Source organism: Acartia tonsa, chromosome 9 (assembly GCF_053477335.1).
Source record: "Acartia tonsa isolate MP-2025a chromosome 9, ASM5347733v1, whole genome shotgun sequence".
In the NCBI taxonomy this organism is placed as follows: domain Eukaryota; kingdom Metazoa; phylum Arthropoda; class Copepoda; order Calanoida; family Acartiidae; genus Acartia; species Acartia tonsa.
The window spans coordinates 36,372,906-36,391,806 of record NC_137268.1 but is presented as its reverse complement, the minus strand read 5'-3'; the positions used below and the strand labels follow the sequence as shown (position 1 = coordinate 36,391,806).

Here is an 18,901-nt window from a genome sequence, read left to right as displayed (position 1 = left end):
CTTTTCTAAATTAACATTTTTAATTGAAAAAATTTACTTTTGTGTCATAGCAGTTTGAACTCCACCAAACACTTTATGATATATTAGCTGCTACGCCCCTAGAAGCCTCTAAGAGCACTTAAGGTAGTAGGGGATAAAGTCGACCTCATCCCATTTTCAATTTGAGTTTCAAAAGAGTAAAAAAAAAATTTTTTTGGGGGGAGGGATTTGAAGACACCCTCCCCAAAAATAGTTTAAAACCTTCCCAGGACCTATAAGAAGCTTCATTGTAAAGGAGAACCATATTGGTTCAGCGGTTAGCGAGATCCTCTAGGACAGACAAAAAACGCTTACTACTTTATATAATACTAGCGGCTTCGCCCCTAGCCTCTAGGGGCTTTGCCCCAAGAGTTGATCAAAAAAAATTTAGGCGAAATTCATAGAAGGACAAGGAAATCTTCTGCAAAAAAAAAAAATGGGGGGGGGATTTTTTATTTTTGGGGAGGTAGGGGGTGTCCCACCCCCCAAGAAAATAGCCTAAAACCACCACAGGACCAGTAGGTATATTCCCTGAAAAGTAGAATCCGATGGGTTCAGTGGCTACCGAGATCTTAAGGGACAGACGGACAGACAGACAGACGGACGGACAGACATCATTCTACTTTGTATTATAGATATATAATAGGATAGTCAAAAAATACCAATTTCAAAGTTTTATCATTAATAACCATTGTAAAACTTTTTAAACAATTGATACAAGGATATTAAACATAACCCTAGTATATACACTAAAAAGAACATTTAGAACCACTGCTGGAAGGTGCCTGGAATAACTTGCGTATAAGTGTTAGAACTCCCCCCACCCCCCCCCCCCCCCCACATTGCCGATTAATAAAATTCACTTCCTTTAGTTTTTCTAGAATCTGGTTGTATATTTTTTTTCTTTAAACCTTGGTTTTTTCAACCCTACAGACCATTCAAATATACATTACTTATAGCTCTGATGGAAAATAAAGGCATGTTAGGTCTCTAATATCTTATCACGTCCAATGGCTTTAAAGCTATAGTTGATTTTGTTGAATCTTTACTGGCGCTAGATTGGCGCCAGTAAAGTCTAATAATCGGTTAAATCACACTAGAACTGCCCAAACTTTTTTACCAGTAAGGAAATGCATTTAATGTTGCATTTAAAGCCTTTATGCTTATTTTATTACAAATCAATAATTTAATTTACTCTACTAACACTTTGAATTGATTGAAGAGTTTTAAAATAAATTTCAATAATGCAAAAATGTCAAACATTTTTGTTTTGTTTTTCTATAGGTATACTTTTTACTGTAATTGGAGGAAACTTAAAATGCATTATATTTCAATAGTACTCCAAAATATTTTTAAGGAGTGAAAAAAAGAAACATCACATCAAAGTTTTAGGATCATGGAAAGAAAACGAAGTTTCGGATTTCATCGCATTTTCACAGTAGCTTTCCTCCTATTTCTAGTTCCTGTGGGGGCTCTAACCCTGCGGGGCAATCATTAACACTTACCTAACCTAAAATAACATTTCAAAAGCTACTATAAAATGCGACGAAACCCGCAACTTCGTTTTCTTTCCATGACCCAAGTTTTACTCTAAAATATAAATTATAAGATGAAAAAATTATACATATTTTCTAGAAATTACAACCAATTCTGACTATTAGTTTTCGAGATCTCTAGCTTCAGACAAAAAAAAACTTTTTATAATAGGATATGGGATATAATATAATATTGTGTCAAGTTATTTCAAACAATATATAGCCTCATTATTTTTGTTGTCAAGTTATCTTTTTAACAAATAGCCTCATAAATATATTGTCATAAATTGCATTTAAATGTATTTTTGAGAACATCTGTTCTTAAAAAATTAATTGCTCTATCTAAAATGTGACGTAAATGAGTGCTTTTTATTTGCGTCCATGCTTACAAAAGCAAAATATTTTACTTGTATAATTATGTTATGTCCTTAAAGATCTTAATAGCGGGTGGACCGATCTTTGCACAATTATAGTGAAATGGTCATATTGGTCCTAATCCCATATTTGCAAAATTCCTTGAATATATGATAATGATAGGTACAAATAGTTCGGGTAATTATTGACTAACCCAGAAAAGTTTTCTTACAAAATTCTCTCTAAAAATGGTCATAAGAGTAGCTAATTTTTCTCTTTACATAGGGTTACCCAAGTCTCAAAACGTTCTAGAAATATAATGATTAGACATTAAAAACTTATCTTTAGAACTCATTCATTGTTCAGTCTGTTTTGCTAAAATTAGAAACTAGAAATGGCATTCTATGCGCTTACACAAAGTCGTAAAAAAGAGTTCAAGAAGAAAAGTTACACTATTGAAGAAATCCAAAATACTTAGGTTTGTTTTAAATCCAATGTCTTATCCATATATTCCTGAAAATCAGACAAACCAACTTAAAATGATCCCTATAATACCTTCGCAAAGACTTTTAAAATCCTTGAATACATACTGCTAGATAAGAAAACAAAAAAGTTTGAAAACTTAATTATGGATGCATCGCTTATAACAATATGCATTTTCATCTAAGGAATCACTCTTTCAAAATTCAATAGGTATGTTATACACAAAATTATCCCTTCTGTAGATTACCATTAGTAGTTGAAACGTTTAGACTTGATAAACAAACCAATCAAATGCATTAAAGGTCCACAAAGTTTTTGAGCTAACGAATAAGAAAGGTTTTCTCGTATTCATTCGAATCCGGTGGATAAGAACCGGTTCTCATTCATACGATAAAACCATGTCTAGCATCGTATTATATCCATCTTTCTACGAATATAAAAATGTACCATCATAAGATTAACACCATTTTTTTTATCCCGTGCCTTCGGCACCTCGGGTCTAAAAAAACTGGTATTAATCTTATAATTGTACATTCTATATCCGTGGAAAGCTGTTTATAATACGATGCGGGAAAAAACTATTACAAAACTTTGGGGACTGTGTTTTAAAAGCCCAAATGTCCCCCCCCCCCCTTCAAAATAACTATAAATATCAACATGATTAAAATGGACTTACGGACTTTCTTGTAATAGTTATAAGTTGTAACAATTTCTAAATTCACATTGTTAATTATGAAGCAAAGATCGAAATCAATATGACGAATACGAACGGACCGACCACAAATCTAACATTAATGTCAAAATAGTGTTCTAAAATTGTTATCTTTTAAAATAATGATAGCAATTTATATTTATGTCCTATGCACTATTTCATATACGTAATATTTTAGCTATTAATACTTGTAAATTTTAATGGTAGGTTATTATTTTAATTTCAAAAATATCACATGTATTATTTGATTTACGTAGCATTTTTACCATTAATACTTGTAAAATTTGATGTGCTATTTATTTTATTTTATTTTTTTGATTTTATAAATATTATGATGTCAGTTAGAGTGCAAAATACGTAGTATGGCTTTTAAATCTTGTGCTCACAGGCTTATTTGTTAAGATTTGAGATAAATATAATTGTATGATTTGTGTATCTTTGATATTGCAAAGCATTTGATTTAAATAATATATTTTTGTGAAAGGAATTTGATGCCTTACATTGAAGATACTTCACTTTCGGGACAAATAGTGAAGTGGTACTTACTCTCAAAGTGCATATCAAGCACTGAACCTCCATCCCTCTTATTTTTACACTTGTTATTTAGGGATACACCCATGATGAGACTGAAGACCATATAGTCATACAAGAAGAAGATTACTCAGAGAATGGAGTTACAGTGGAACATGCTGACCCAGGAATTTGTTCAACTTTATCTTTTTTTTTGGAACGGTGATTCATTGAAAGATTAGACACTCTGTAATAAACCTAGGTATCATTTTTTAAGTCAAATTTAAATAAAAAAGCCTCCTATTTTTAGTCACATATAAGAGGACTCTAAGGGCACTTTAATTTCCAAAAAGTAAAGGAAACAAGGGAGGGGGGAATTTATTTCTAGGGGTGATTTCTCTTGTGAGGTTTGTGGGCCACTATTCCAAAATAAAGTTCTAAACCTTCCTTGAGCCTAAGAAAAGTTACGCTGTAATGAAGAACCATATGATATCGGTTCAACTGCTCATAAAATTCTTCGGTACAGACACACACTAAGACATCCTGTTATTTTAATAAAAAGATTGTTATTTTTATTTTGTATGCTTTGTTTTAAAATAATATTCTAAAATTCAAATAAAAATTGAATAAAATATTGCAACAGATGAAGACCTGTCTGGGGTTGAAATGTTGACCACCGAGTGTACTCCAGATATTTTCCAACCCGATTGCGAGGGTGACTAAAACTGACTTAAAATCGATATTGAAAATATTTAAATTAATTTCAAGTCATATATTATCGGGGAGGGAGGGGACATTGGACAATAAATTACACTGGTTTCCAAAGTTTTGAAACAAAGTTACCTACCTATCTTTTTTGTTGGCTTAAAAACTTCGAGTATTTTTATTGAAATATGATTGGTTGTTATTAAACCAACAGTGTCCTACCATTTTAACCAATAATTTTAATTTATCCCTTAAGATCCTGTGAAAGAATACCTAGTTATTTTTCGCATCGCATTATAGACCGCTTTCCACGGATATGAAAATGAAAAATCTCAAGATTGAAATATTAATATTATGATTTTTATTTTAATGTTCGTAAAAAAAACTTGCTATAATACAGCATATGTTTTCAGTATAGCCGAGAACCGGTTCTTATCCAGCGTATATTAATCGGATTTGGAGCTACACTGCAAGCTTTTTTAATATTTACCCTTCTTGCCGAAAAATGTTTTAAATGGATAAATCACATTTACCTACCAAAAGTAAAGTCTCAGTTTTAAATCTAAACACTACCTAACAGACGACAAGAATGAAATGCTAGCACTGAATGAGATATTAGAAAGGGATGGAGAAAATGCAGCCAATATCATTGATGCGGAAGGTAAGATCTCAAAAACGGACACAAAAAATACTTCTTTGACATTATTATGTCATCTATAGAAAAAAACGACCAAACTAATATTGCTTGATTCACTTCTATAAGAGACAAAATGAATTGAAAAACGAAATTTATCTGTATGTATAGTGTATTTTTAAAAAATTGGTTGAAAAACATCCTACAAAGTTTAAAATATGAAAAAAAACATTCCAATTTTTTTATTGATACAAAAACTACAACTTATTGATAATAGCGTGCTTTTATTGTTATAATTTCATTACACGAAAATATATACGTAATTTAAAGGCTTAGATAATAGGTTTCAAAGTAATATTTGTGTTATATAACCTTTAAACCAGAGAGGGAGGTTACAATGGCCTGTATATTATACTGGTTACCACGAACAAGAGCAAGTGATTTTAAGCACCTTCCAGCATTGATCCATTGTAACAAAAAGTTTTATGGCTCAAGACACATAATTTTGTGATGTATAGTCCCTTCCTCCCTGCCTTGAGAGCATTGTATGTATTTTATATATTAACTTTTAGTTCTTGTGTCACCTATCTTGGAGCAAGTCTTTGCTCTGCGATTCGGCACGAACCTAAAAGTGTTAACCTTGTTATAATAATTAATATCTATTTGTATGTTTAATCTGTCTTTGAATTAATACACTTTATTAGAATATTTAGCTGTTTATTCTTATTATTACTACACGTCATTTTTGGCGCTGTAGTGTAGTACGAATCTATAGCTCAGATTTTCTTTTGATTGTATTATTTCTTTGCTTTGTTTTTATTCAGGATATTTTTGTGAGCGATGAAGGTGGACATTGCTCATTTCAAGAAGCTGTCTCCGGAGGAGAAGCTTGAGTACATCTTCGAGTCGATAACCTCGTTGCAGGGTGATGTTCATTCGTTGCAGGGTGATGTTCATTCCAATGGGAATATGCTGGTTAATTTGACTGGGCGAATGACGCCGCTGGAGACGAAGGTTCAGGAGTTGGCGGATAATGTTAATACAAACAGTTCTGCAGTTACTGGATTAGCTACTCGTATGGACGATTTAGAAGAACGCCTTACTAAAGTAGTGGTGCCTGGTGTTGAAGGTGACATCAAAACCGAGAATGTGACGGTTGTTGATGAGTTTATGACTGGCCAGCAACGAATTTTGGATAGAATTGCACAGCAGAATAGTCTGAATAACTCTATGCCTTGGCAGAGGACTGCTGGAGGATCTGTGCCGGAGGAGAAGCCTGGATTGTTTGTTAGTGGCTCTCGAACTATTTTTGGAGGAATGCAAGATCAGGATGATAAGATCATAAAGCTATGGGAGCTGTCTAAAGTTGATGCTGTGGATAATATCTACAATGGAGTTCTCATGTGGTGGCCAGCCATTTCTGAGGTTAAAGCGGAGGATTTTAACACGCTCAATTTTTTCGAGGCGGGGCTGAGTGAACCGCAGGTTAGTTGGTGTAAATCTCTTGTTTATGTGCCAGATAGATCTTTGTATGTATCGCAGGGGGAGGAGAATGTTCATAGGTACAATGAAACGTGTGCTAAGCTTGATGATCAGTTCAGAAGAAATGCGCCTGAATTTTTAGTAGACGATGATGTGATTTTCTTTGATGATTATTTGGAGAGATTTTGGATGACTACTAGACGGTATCATATGACTAATCATCAAGTGTGTAAGGAAATTCTGTTTGAAAAGTGTGTGAGTGTGAGAACCGCTTGTGGTTATACGCTAAAACCTGCTGATATGGAGAATAGACGATTAACATTAAAGGGATATTTGTGTAAGATGCGAGAGACATTTTTACCACCCGACATGAAAAATGTGTGTAAAGATGCGTATTTGTGTTAAGCAACATGAAAATGATAAGATTGATGCATTTTTTGATAAGATATTATCATTCTGGAAACGTGCTTATCCGAAACCAACTGATGATATGTTTATGGATTTCTATTCTCAAGTGTGTAATGTGATTTTATCTCCAGTTTTGGCTAACCAAATGCGTCAATTTTCGTTAGATTTGGAGTGTGACGGACAAGTGCGAATGATAACTAAGTTTCGAACTGAGTTAATAGTTAAAGCACAGCTGATTGTTAAAGGGTTACAATTTAATCAAATTGCAGGATCAATGGCTAGAAGATGTACGACGAACCAGATGGCATTGGCTAAGACGATGGTTGGTGGCGTTGGTTCTAAGTCAAATCCTGTGACTATCGATCAGGTTAGTGATGAAGATAATTTTTCATATGAGATAAATCAATGTGAAATTGATTTAGCTGATGAATTTGACGGACCAGCTGAACTTATTCCTCTAATTGGCGCAATTCAAGGTGGTTTTATTTGTTATTATTGCAATAGGAAAGGACATATGATGAGGGAATGCTTTGATATTAGAGATAAAAAGTTACCTAATCCTAAGGGAAAATACTATTTACGGTGGGGAAACAAGCCTTTTGTTCCCTATAAGACAGGGCAAAAGAGTTTTAAAAAGGATGAACATGGCACTGATAAGAAGAAATTGGTTGGTGAAGTTGAAGGAGGGGTGAAAGATGAAGCAGATATGAAGGAAGTGTCGTATGTTGACGGTTTAGGGGCACGCGATTATGAAGATGACCTTGTAGCGGAGGTTGATGCATGGAATAGTGCTATTATAGATGACATTTTATGGTATTAATATTTTGTATGTATTAAGACCACTAAAACCTTATTCCATTTTCTACATGTTACGCGGTATTGTTTGGATTTATGCGCGTTGTAAATAAACAACAACAAAACAAAATTAATGATAAAGGAGTGAACGAAGCAACTCTAAAATTGTGATAGACTTATTTTGATGGTTTATTTGAATTATGAAAAGATAACATGTCGTTTACTATCGTATATGAATTTATGAGATTATGTTATAATGGAAATCAAAATATGTACTTTAGTTTTTGGTTATGTTTTGTTACAATATAATTAGATAAATTTATTTTTGTTTCAGACTGTTGTGGAGTCTAACAGAGATAAGAATAATAAAGAATTGAAAATGGATTAACTTCAACGAAATAGGAATACAATTTTGTAAAATTGTTAATGGAAGAAAGTTAATTTTATTTAATGTTAAATTGAATAAATTGAAAATTGGATAAAAATTTGAAATTAGATATTTTAAAAGTATTAAAATTTTGATGAAAAGGTGAAAAATTGTTTTAAAAGTTGAGTCAGTTATTATGGTTCTAAGTATTTAATTTTAAAACAATTATATTGCGATTTAGTAATGTTGATTCAGCGAAATTTTTATGAAGCTTAGAATTTCATGAAGCAAAATTGTTATAATGCATTAGATATTTGAGTGGAGTTGTCTCTCTTCATGAAGAAGGGGGGGTGGGCAAATATTTGCAAAATAATTTGCGCTGTCTCTCGGAGTTGGTATGCGCAAGAATGGTGGAGCTGTCTCTCTTTTGAGGAGAAGGGGGGGAGTGAGCAAAATTTGCAAGGAAAGTTTGCACTATCTCTCAGAGCTGGTATGCGCAAGATGGGGTGGTGGAGAGAGGTAGCTGCAATGATGAGCAGGAGTTGGGCGTTCCATGCGCAGAAAGTTGAGCAGCGCAAGAAGGTGCTCTCAGGTATAGAGAAGAATAGTTAGTTGAGCTTCGACTTTCAAAAATCTAATACATAAAATTAATTGTGCAAGAGATAAGTTATTATTCTGATAATCATAGAATTATTAGGTAAAGATTTTATTGTATTAGAAAATATATATTGTATTAAGAATTATTTATTTTAGTTGCTTGGTGATTGACAAATATTTGATTAATATTATATTTCTTAATACAACTTTTAAGTAAATGTGTTGCAAATTTATTTGTTAAGTGATAACATTTAAGTATGGCATCTAAAATAATTGTATTATGTTTTAGATTGGTTGGAAAGAGGAGTAGTTGTAGTGGTTGAGATATACTATTCATTCGATGGTGAGTTGTTAAGATTTTACTTTATGATGTTCAACATTTGATTAATATTATATATATATTATTATCTGTTCGAAAATCGATCAATCTTGATAAACATTTTGTTATAGATATTAATACCTGTTAAAGTGATTTATTTATTGAGTGGCATCTGAAATGTTTGTAATATTTTAGATCGGCCGAAGAGAAGTTTTTGGTGGTGACTGAGATCTAGTTTTGAATTGAACCATTGTTGTTTGACGTTGAAATTGTCGGTGAGTGATTTGTTTTATTTTTTATGAAATAGATAGAAAATTAGATTTGGTAGGAAAATTGGATAGTTACAACCTCATAACTGTTGGTGTTGGTTAGATAGCTATTTTCTAATTTTCATGAAGAATCTGAGATGGCGGCTGAAGTCTACGTTCCAACGAAGATTGGTGACATGGAAATCCTGGCCTTAGTGGACAGCGGTAATGCCCGTGGCTGCCTCATCTCTCAAGTGTTAGCTCGAAAACTCAAATGTACGATTGAAGAGACGGATTCAAAGGCATCAGGAGTGCAGGGTTCCAGCATCAAGATTGACGGTGTTGTTCGGAATGTTGAATTTCAGATTGGAGGCCACAGTTTTAAAGAAGATTGCTATGTGATTTCTGGCATGACTGTACCTATGAACCTAGGTAGTCATTGGCTTAACAGAAATCACGTGAAGACGATATTTGAGAAAGATGGTAACAGAATTGAGATGCATGGAATCAGTGTGAATCTGGTGGCTAAACGTAAGATTGTAGTGAAGAATTTGGTTCATACTGTTCTGGAAAAGATTGAGAAGGCAAGAACTAGGAAACCTGAAATTAATGTAGCTGAATTACAAGAACAAAAATGGATTTGTTCATTGAAAGATCGAATAGAAATTCCAGCATTAAGCACAGTTGTGGTAGAAGTTTCAACTAAAGGAAATATGCCTGAAGGACAGTTGTGTTATATAGCTCCTAGACAAGGTTACTGTAGCCGGAATAATTTGTTGATAAATGAAGGAATTACGGAGATTGGAAAAAATGGTAAAATTATGACTAAAATTACAAATTTTGAGACTTTTAAGAAATCTGTTCCTGCTGGTACTTTGGTTGGAAACTTGTTTTTGGCGGAGAAAATAGCGATGTTGCAGGAGAATAGGGTTAAAGAAGATGTGTCGACTATATTAAAGAAAATTCGTTTTATTAAAGATAAATTGAAGTTAGATAAAGTTCCGTTTTTGAAAGATAATGTTTCTTTGAAAGGAAGAATAGTTGGTTTGTTCCTGAAGAATTTCAAGGCATTATCAGTTGAACCTACTGATATTGGATCTTGTACTTTGGAGGAGTATGATATTCAGTTGGTTCCTGGAGCTCAACCTTTCAAGAATAGAATGATTAGACTTAATCCTCATCATGCAGAGAAATTAAAAGAACAAATTGATTTATGGTTGGAAACAGATGTTATTGAAGAATGTAATTCACATTTTAATTCTGGAATCTTTGCTGTTAAGAAGAAGGTGGGAAACACTAACGAGGTGAAGGTTAGGTTTGTCCTGGACTATCGCTCGTTGAATGAGATAACTGAGAAGATATGTTATCCTTTGCCTAACATTGGTGAATTATTTGACAAACTGGGAGGAAAGAAGATTTTTACGTCCATTGACCTCACTTCGGCATATAATTCGATGCATTTGAAGGAATCTGTTAGGAAATATACCGCATTTGGTTCTAACGGGCGGCAGTACTGCTTCAAGAGGCTGCCGTTCGGTTTGACCAATGCTCCAAGTGCATTTGTAAAATTGATGGATAGAGTAATAGATTTGAGCCCTGAATTAAGAGCATTTTGTCTCGTCTATTTAGACGATGTTCTGGTATATAGCATGAATGCGGAGGAACATCTGGAGCATCTGAATATACTACTACGAACTTTCTGTGAAGCAGGACTCAAGATTAATCTTGGAAAATGTACATTGTTTGCAGAGGAAGTGAAATTTCTGGGTCATATTATAAATGCAGAAGGCATATATTGAAAAAATTAAAAGTTGGCCAGTACCTGAAACAGGCAAAGATATTCAAAGATTTACTGGTTTCATAAACTATTATGGTTCATATTTTAAGAATTTTTCTGATATTACGGCACCATTGAACAAATTCAGAAACAGTAGTAAAATAGAATGGTATGAAAAAAGTATGGAAGCTTTTACAAAGACTAGAGAATTGTTCTGTGAAGAAATCAGTAAATCATTTCCAGATTGGAGGATGGAGGCTGAACCATTTGTGCTGGATACAGATTGGTCGTCTACAGCTATGTCTGCAGTATTAAGTCAAAAACAAAATGGTCAAGAAAAAATGATATCGTGTTGGTCACGTGTTAGTTCAACTCATGAAGCCAATTATGCAGCACATAAAGGAGAATTATGTGCATTAGTAAATGCTGTTGAAAGATTTGAATGTTATTTGAGACACAAGAAATTTATTGTTAGAACTGATTCAGCTGCACTGAAACATCTATCTACTTGGAGACAAAATGGATATTTTGTTGGTCTCACCATAAGGTGGATAAATTTCTTATCCACCTTCAGTTATGAGGTTGTACATAGGCAGGGCAAGATGCATACTAATGTTGATATATTGTCACGTACTACGTTAGTGGATAGTAAAGATAGGATATCTAAATTATCGACAGACGAGCAAGGAGAGTTAATATTAGACACTGTATATCAATTAGAAGATCCTAAATTATGTCTTATTGCAGGAATTGGAGCAGAGACAGCCAGTAAAATTGCGGATAGATTGAAGGCAAGAGAATTCAGTCGTAGTCTGGAGAAGGATCCTGTTTTAGTGGAGGTAAGAAAATTCATTGTAAATAACATTATACCGACGTCCAGAGAATTTTCTCAAATGCCTTACCGTGGTAAACAAATATTGAGGTTTTTCGAACACTTGAGTTTTCGTAACGGTTTAATTATTTTGACTTCACCTATGCGGCTCCAGAAAGAATTTCAATTTATAGAGAGGGTAGTAGTACCTATCGGGATGTATAATAAAGTTTTTCTGTTGGCTCATGCAGATGTTACAGCGGGACATAGGGGTTACCTGGAGACCTTGAGTAAGATAAACAGACATTTTATTTTTCCCTATGTGTCTAAATATGTAGCTGCGGCAGTTGCCAATTGTGTTATTTGTTTGAATAGGCGTAAAAAACCGAGACATAATCATACCATTGAATTTTCACCTTTGGCTGGGGAGGCTATGGCAGAGTTAGCCATAGATGCGTCCTTTGAATGAGTGTGAATATAATGTAAACATATTTTGATAGTAGTTGACAGTTGTACTAGATATGTGTGGTTGTTTGCTATTGAGGATGTTAAAGCTGAAACAATTATCGAATGTTTGAAGTTTAATTTATTTTCTGTCTGGGGATTGTGCGAGAGGATTAGGACTGACAATGCTCAAAGTTTTAAATCGAAAGTCTTTAGGGAAGTTTGTTTGAGATTGGGGATTGAACAGATTTTTCTCCCTCCCCGCTCAGCAAATTCGAATTTTAGTGAAAGATACAACCAATCGGTGTATTCGTTTCTTAAGACTGATTTACGTTTTCAAGATGGAGATTGGGCTCATAAACTTAAAGCTACGCAATTTTGTATGAACACTTCTTTTAATCGGAGGCTGGGATGTTCCCCGTATTTCAAGTTTTTCCTACGCAACCCTAAGCTTCCACTGGACGCATTTGATCCTTTAACACGCACCAAGATTAAATATATGAATTTTTCAGAACTGTTGGATTGTCTCGACAGAAATTGGAGAACAGGACAAGAGAGAACTGAGAAGTATTTACAGGTAGAAAATACAGAAAGGATAGGTAGGCCGATAGCTATAAATTCCTATTGTTATATTTATTATGACGTCACTACGATTGGTGTAGCTTGTAAACTCTGTTCTTTATGGGTGGGTCCGTGTCTAGTAACAAAAGTAATTTCTGACAGTTTGTTTGAGGTTCAACCTTTAGAGAAGTGTAGACTGAAAGACAAAGGGGTTAGAATCGTGCCAAGGGATAAAATATATGTTATAGAAAGTACTCTAGATTTGACTCCAGACGAAAAGATTGACTTAGTGGTTACAGATGAGTTTTTTTCTGTGGACAATGACTTGAAAATAAACTATGACTTTCCCAATACCTTAAGAAATATATCTTGTTCAGGCGTTACAGAAGAAGAGAATAGTTGTGGCGCTAGTCCAGAAGTGGTTAGAAAGCGGAAGGATGGACAACAGGTAACACAAAATTCTTTGGAAGATTCTTTCTTGGGTGTGGGCTTGTCACAGCAAAGGTGAAATGTATCTAAAGATAATGAATGTTTAAATGATATAGTTGAGGATCTTAGTGATACTTTAGAAAGTACTCATATTTCTGAAAGTGTAGATATGGATGACAAAACTAAGTTAAATTCTACATATTCTACTATTAGTAAAGATAGTGTTTTCCACGGGGATTATTCGAATGATAATAGTTTAATAGACAACAGTTTGGGTGTAGAGGATATTAACATGGAATCTGCTAGAGTCTCGAATGAGTATTTTAGAAGATACTTTTCCAAAACTTCAGAATAAAATTGTAAATTTGGAACAAAGAAGGGGAAGTGTTAAACGGGGCAGGGATGTTGAGGAGGATGATTTAGATAGATCATTAGATAATGCAAAATTGCAAAAAATGTCTGAAACTATTCCTGTGAAGGGTCGTCCTAAAGGTTCTACAAATGAAGTACAATTACAAAAATTGGATGAGGATAGACAAAGTAGGGATAAAGATAGATTAGAACGTTATTCTGTAGCAGATGTAGTAATTAGGAATCTTGCAAAACTGATTAAAAAATAATATTTGTAATAATTTGTATAATATTTGCAGGAGAAGAGATTATCATGACAATCGTCGGGAGCGTGACGACAAGCGAGGAGGCGGTGGAGGTGACAGACATGACCGGAACAGAAGAGAGGGAAATGATCGTGGAATGCGAAAACGGTCACCTGACGCTTGTAGTTCAAAGAGTGGACGTTCTGGACCGATACCTGTGAAAAAATCCAAGGAAGATAGAGGCGGTGTCAGGTACTTGGATATTTTGCTATTTTTTGTTGTGATGCAGACATATTGTTTTGTAATTGTTGGTTGTATGTATGCGTCACAGGATCCACGGTTAGCGGCTTATGATTGTTCTCAGATAAGTGCTGTTGAGCTTAGATCAGCTGCCTGTTTGCATGATAGGATGGAACCGGTCAGATCTGTGGAATTACTTGGTTTGGCTGAAACTGATTTTATTTTATCGGAAGCTATTAGTTGTGAGGTTAGGCTAAAGTTAGAGCACTGGTTCTGCGGCACTGCGAGTCATGTGCACGTGTTAGACGTGCCACATGAAACACAGGTAGAGTTAAGTATGGATGAATGTAGAAGGGTTTTCCATTCTGGCAAGTATCAACATGATGGTATTAGTTTTAAAGTGAATGTAGATTTGCCAACTGTTCACAGTTTTACGGTTAATGGAACATTGTCACCTTTTAATGATGTTGGTGGAGAAAATATTCAATGTAAGACACTGGGAGTATATGCGCACAACATGTGGTTTGACTTAGGTTTTGCTATTGGGACTTTGCATATTTTAGTAAAAAATACTCCAGTTTTGATTAAGGGAAATGTTGTTATGGATTATGATAAAAAGACAATTGTGGCGAATTTTGAAGAAAATCATTTGTGGGCAACATCAACTTCACGTTATTATCCATATGTAGTACGAAAACCGGCCAGTAATTTTAAGGTAGTTTTTCAAGATACATTCAATCTAACTACATGGAATGATCAACTTTTTGTTTCTAACTCGGAAAGGAATATTTTAGTTAAAGTTATGGGAACGGAGAAATTTGTTTTGCAGCATTTGGATTTTAAGATTTTTGTAACAGAATTGGAAGGTATTAAGTTTTTAGAGGAACCGAAGGTGGCTGTTAGAAGTTATTTTGGAGATCTCTTGAAACAAGAAGCCAGGTTTGATTTAAATGCTATGTTTTTGGCTAGTAGAGAGAGGAATGAGAGGATGATGGAACTTCTTAGTATTTCTAGATGTGCTCAAACGGAAGTTGGATCAAATGTACAGTTGCATCATGGGTTCAGAATTGTATACTAAGGTGGGTTGATATTGGAATGGGTGATTTTCCCAATATGGCGAGAATAATATGGCACAATATAACCTAGAAAATTGCATTTTCAATTCAAAATATGTTTTTATAAGCATCGCTGATTTAAAAAAAATAATCGTAATTTTTTATTTTTGACGCCATTTTTTTGTAAGGTTTCGTGATTTTTCAAAAAAATATCTACCAAATGGTTGACTCTACATAAAAAATGAACCCATTTTTGAATTAGTCGACCCCAAAAACCCCCATTGTCGTATATAATACTTATCTATAACACATAAATTTACGGAAATATTAGAAATTTACCTATAAACGGACAATTAAGATATTATTTTAAGATACAAAAATTGATATATAATACGTAAGGGATTCAAGCATGCACTAATAAAATGTGTCTTCAAGCTAGTTAATATAACAATAAACCCCCATCAACCTACTTTACCCCATTCCCTCCCCTCCTAATGTAGGAACAACCTGACCAATAAATCATATTAATATTAGCAACCGAAATTGACGGAAAACTTTCCACTCTGATAAAATCTATTCTATCTATCTATCTATTTATTTTATATCTATTAATTGTTTTAAGCGAAGCTACTCTATAATTCACTTTGTATGTACGCAAGTCAGTCTAACAAAAACTTCAAGTGCTTTTATTGTATTTAGATGTAAAGATTTTAACAAATAATATTTATTTAAGAAAAGGTAATTTTGTTTTTCAAATTATTGTTCATTGTCTTATCCCTTAAGAAGGCTGGTATTTTGGAACTTGTTCCTTATGTTGATAGCTTTTAGGATTTTTGGTTTGCTAGGTATCCAAAGTTTTAGGTATAAACATTTTATTTTATTCTAAAATTATGGGAACTTTAATTGAATTTGATTATTTGATTGGTTTGTTCAAAACAAGTAGTAAGCAAAGTTATAAACCAATAAATTTAATCTACATAAGGGGTAATTACAATGGGGATGTATGTAATTTTACTGTCCATTGTCTTATCCCTCGTACATTTGTTCCTTTTGTTACAGTTTTAATGGTTTTTATGGTTATTAGTTCATTACAGGTACCCAAAGTTTCGTAACCACGTTGGTTCCTAAACTATAAGTACCTCCTAATTTATTAAATTTTGATTAGTTTGTTTATAATCATTGGAATGTATAACTTTTTATTGTCCATTGTCATTTCCCTTCAGACCCCTTTTTATTGTAGCTTTAAATATTTTTTCTCTTTAATAATTATGACAGGTATTTACAGGGATGGAAAGGACATTGGAACATAATTTATACTGGTCCCCAATATTTCATAAAATAATATCATTTGTTGGCTTTACAAATCTACAATGTTTAACTTTTCCACTAATGATTTGAACTTACATTGGGCGATCAAATTAATTAATCATCCATTGTCTTATCCCTTATGTTAAATTCTTCGTTGACTAAATATTTTTATTAATCTATGTCTCTCAGGGATAAAAAGGGATTAAGACTATGGATGATAAATTGATATACATTGTACATTCCCAATGATGATAAACAAAAATATTGGCTAACAAGTTTGAACACTACTATTCTTGAAACAATGAATCAAAATTCGATAAAAATACTCAAAATAATTCTTGAGCTGAATGTTTTGTGACTATCATGATACACAATTGCATCATTGATAATAAGTGGAATAGAATATTTATCAGTTCCCACATCCCTAAAAATCATAGTAAGGGGGGATGGAGGGGTGTTAAAACTTGAAAGACAAAAAAAAAGAAAAAAACATGACTTTATTATTACGATTAAATAAAATACAGCTATCTTTAAAAAAATGAAAATATTATGATATTTGATAAAAAAAAATGTGTTGTATCTTTTTAGATATCCTTTCCGGCTAATTTATTTTCAGGTTGTCGTTTTTGTGGTTAAATTTACGTGCATTTTGATAGGTTTACCATTATTGTGGCTTTAAAAATAAGAAAGTTAGGATTTTGAGCTTCTACACCAAAACAGCGAATTTTAGAGTAGCTGCGCGAAAGTTGTTATTTGAGTAAAAATGATTTTTTAAGTTTCAGGGCCTTTGAAATACTTATTTTTAGCTTGGCCAACTTGGGAAAGTGTGAAAATCAAGAAAAAGGGGTAAATCAACCCACCTTATTGTATACCTGGGAGAAATTGCTAAGTATGAAAAATGTACAGCGGTTGAAATTCCAGTAAAGTTAGGTGTGGATTATGGTTGTGCTGTAGGACATTTATTGGTGGAGTATAAAGGTGAAACAGTTGGGATACAAGAGTATAGTAGAATGATTGTTACATTAGAGGAAATAAAATTGTTGAATTGTTCTCAAAGTCCGGTATTTTTTAAGTTGACAGCTAATTTGTTTCATGGAAATCAGGGGCAGGGACTCGAGATTCTTCACATTAAGAATGAGAGATCTGAACATGTGGGACAGAAGATTTTTCTGAATGATGAGAAGGTGTTTATTGCTGATTTTAATAAGACTATTAGATATCAGGGTCTAGAAGATTTTGAGGATTTTAATGGACAGGCTTCTAAATTGGATTTTGTTGATCATAAGTTGTCATTTTTCGAACAAGTTACAGGCTCTTGGTTTGGTCTAGAACATTTGTTTAAGGATATACTACCATTGTTTGCTAAGTTTGTATTGATTGTTTTGATGTTGTTGTTAGGTATAATTCCTATGTTGGTAGTTTTGTATTGCTGTTGTTCATGGTGTTATAAAAAAAGATTTACCGAAGAAGAATTTAATGCTAGGTTTATACATTAAATTCTTATGCTGAAATTTAATTATATTGTATTTTTTTGCAGGTTGGTTACGGCGGCAACAATGAATCAAAAGTTATTGAGCAATGAAGAAAACGGCCGCCACAAACAACCTTCGGATGAAAGAAATCAAGTCAAACCTGGCCTACCTGTAGGCACGTTGGTTAGCAATTCTGCATCCAGGCTGGTGTTGATAATGTCGCGTGTCGAGCTGCCAACGTTGAGTGTGGGCAGAGTGTCGAGGAATGTGTTTATCAACAGTGAAGACATGCCACTTGCAGACTTAATTCGTCTTATTGATAATGAACCCAGGTTCAAATTGAACTTAGTGAACATGCTTTCACTGCAGCTTGAGTTTGGGGAGATGTATAAACTCATTAGACTGGGCCTTAGACAGAATTCCTATCTATACCAGCCAGAACTCAAGACACTTGAACCTGGTAGCGGCTGGTGAGCATTCTAAAGCTATAAACAGAAAGCTGTTCTGGAACGAGACAAATAATTTGAATAAGTTAAGTGCAACTATGTTCCTCTCCAAGCTTGTTTGTGAAATGTTGCCAAGTCTGGTGCTTCTTGCTAAGGTTGAGTACCTGGATGGAGATGAGAGAAAAAGCTGCCAAACGTTGGGAGAATTGTTGCCTATAATCAAGCACATGGGGGAACTGGATGACTGGCACCAACTATCCAGAGTTGAAGTCATACCTGCAGATGGTCGTATGAGCCTTCAGTCTGTGCTGAGAACGGTGGACAATAGTATTGATGCGCGTTTGAAGACGCAGGTTGTATCAGCTATCCGGCTTCTGGCGCATTGGAGAGACGTTGTGAATAAGATTTCATTTATTTTGAAACAGATGCCATCCACAACTTTATTCGAGTTACAGAAAGAGTGGCTTGAAGGAAAGTCTGAACAGGATTTGAGTGCTAAAGTTTTTATTGACGCTATTCATGTGAATGAATACGCGTTCCTATCGGTTTTTATACCGCGAATCTTCAACGTAAATTCGGTCAGCCTAATTACCAG

At 34.0% G+C, this 18,901-nt stretch overlaps 2 protein-coding genes across 5 annotated transcripts in view; one reads left to right on the top strand and one right to left on the bottom strand.

Moving 5' to 3' along the window:
• The window catches only part of LOC145328850 (glycine receptor subunit alpha-2-like), a 316,261-nt gene that overhangs the window by 244,130 nt on the left and 53,230 nt on the right, over positions 1–18,901 (bottom strand). The gene's annotated exons all lie outside the window — the stretch shown is intronic.
• LOC145328842 (zinc finger protein 639-like) overlaps positions 1–18,901 on the top strand; it is a 42,414-nt gene that overhangs the window by 11,653 nt on the left and 11,860 nt on the right. For all 4 annotated transcript variants that reach the window (XR_013882658.1, XR_013882657.1, XR_013882656.1 and 1 more), the window contains 3 exons: positions 3,710–3,800; positions 4,256–4,327; positions 4,898–4,978. Coding sequence is in view for 1 of the 4 variants with exons in the window: in XM_080172749.1 (XP_080028875.1) it covers positions 3,710–3,800; positions 4,256–4,327; positions 4,898–4,978 (244 nt within the window). In the remaining 3 variants the exon portion in view is untranslated. The remainder of the gene's footprint in view (positions 1–3,709; positions 3,801–4,255; positions 4,328–4,897; positions 4,979–18,901) is intronic.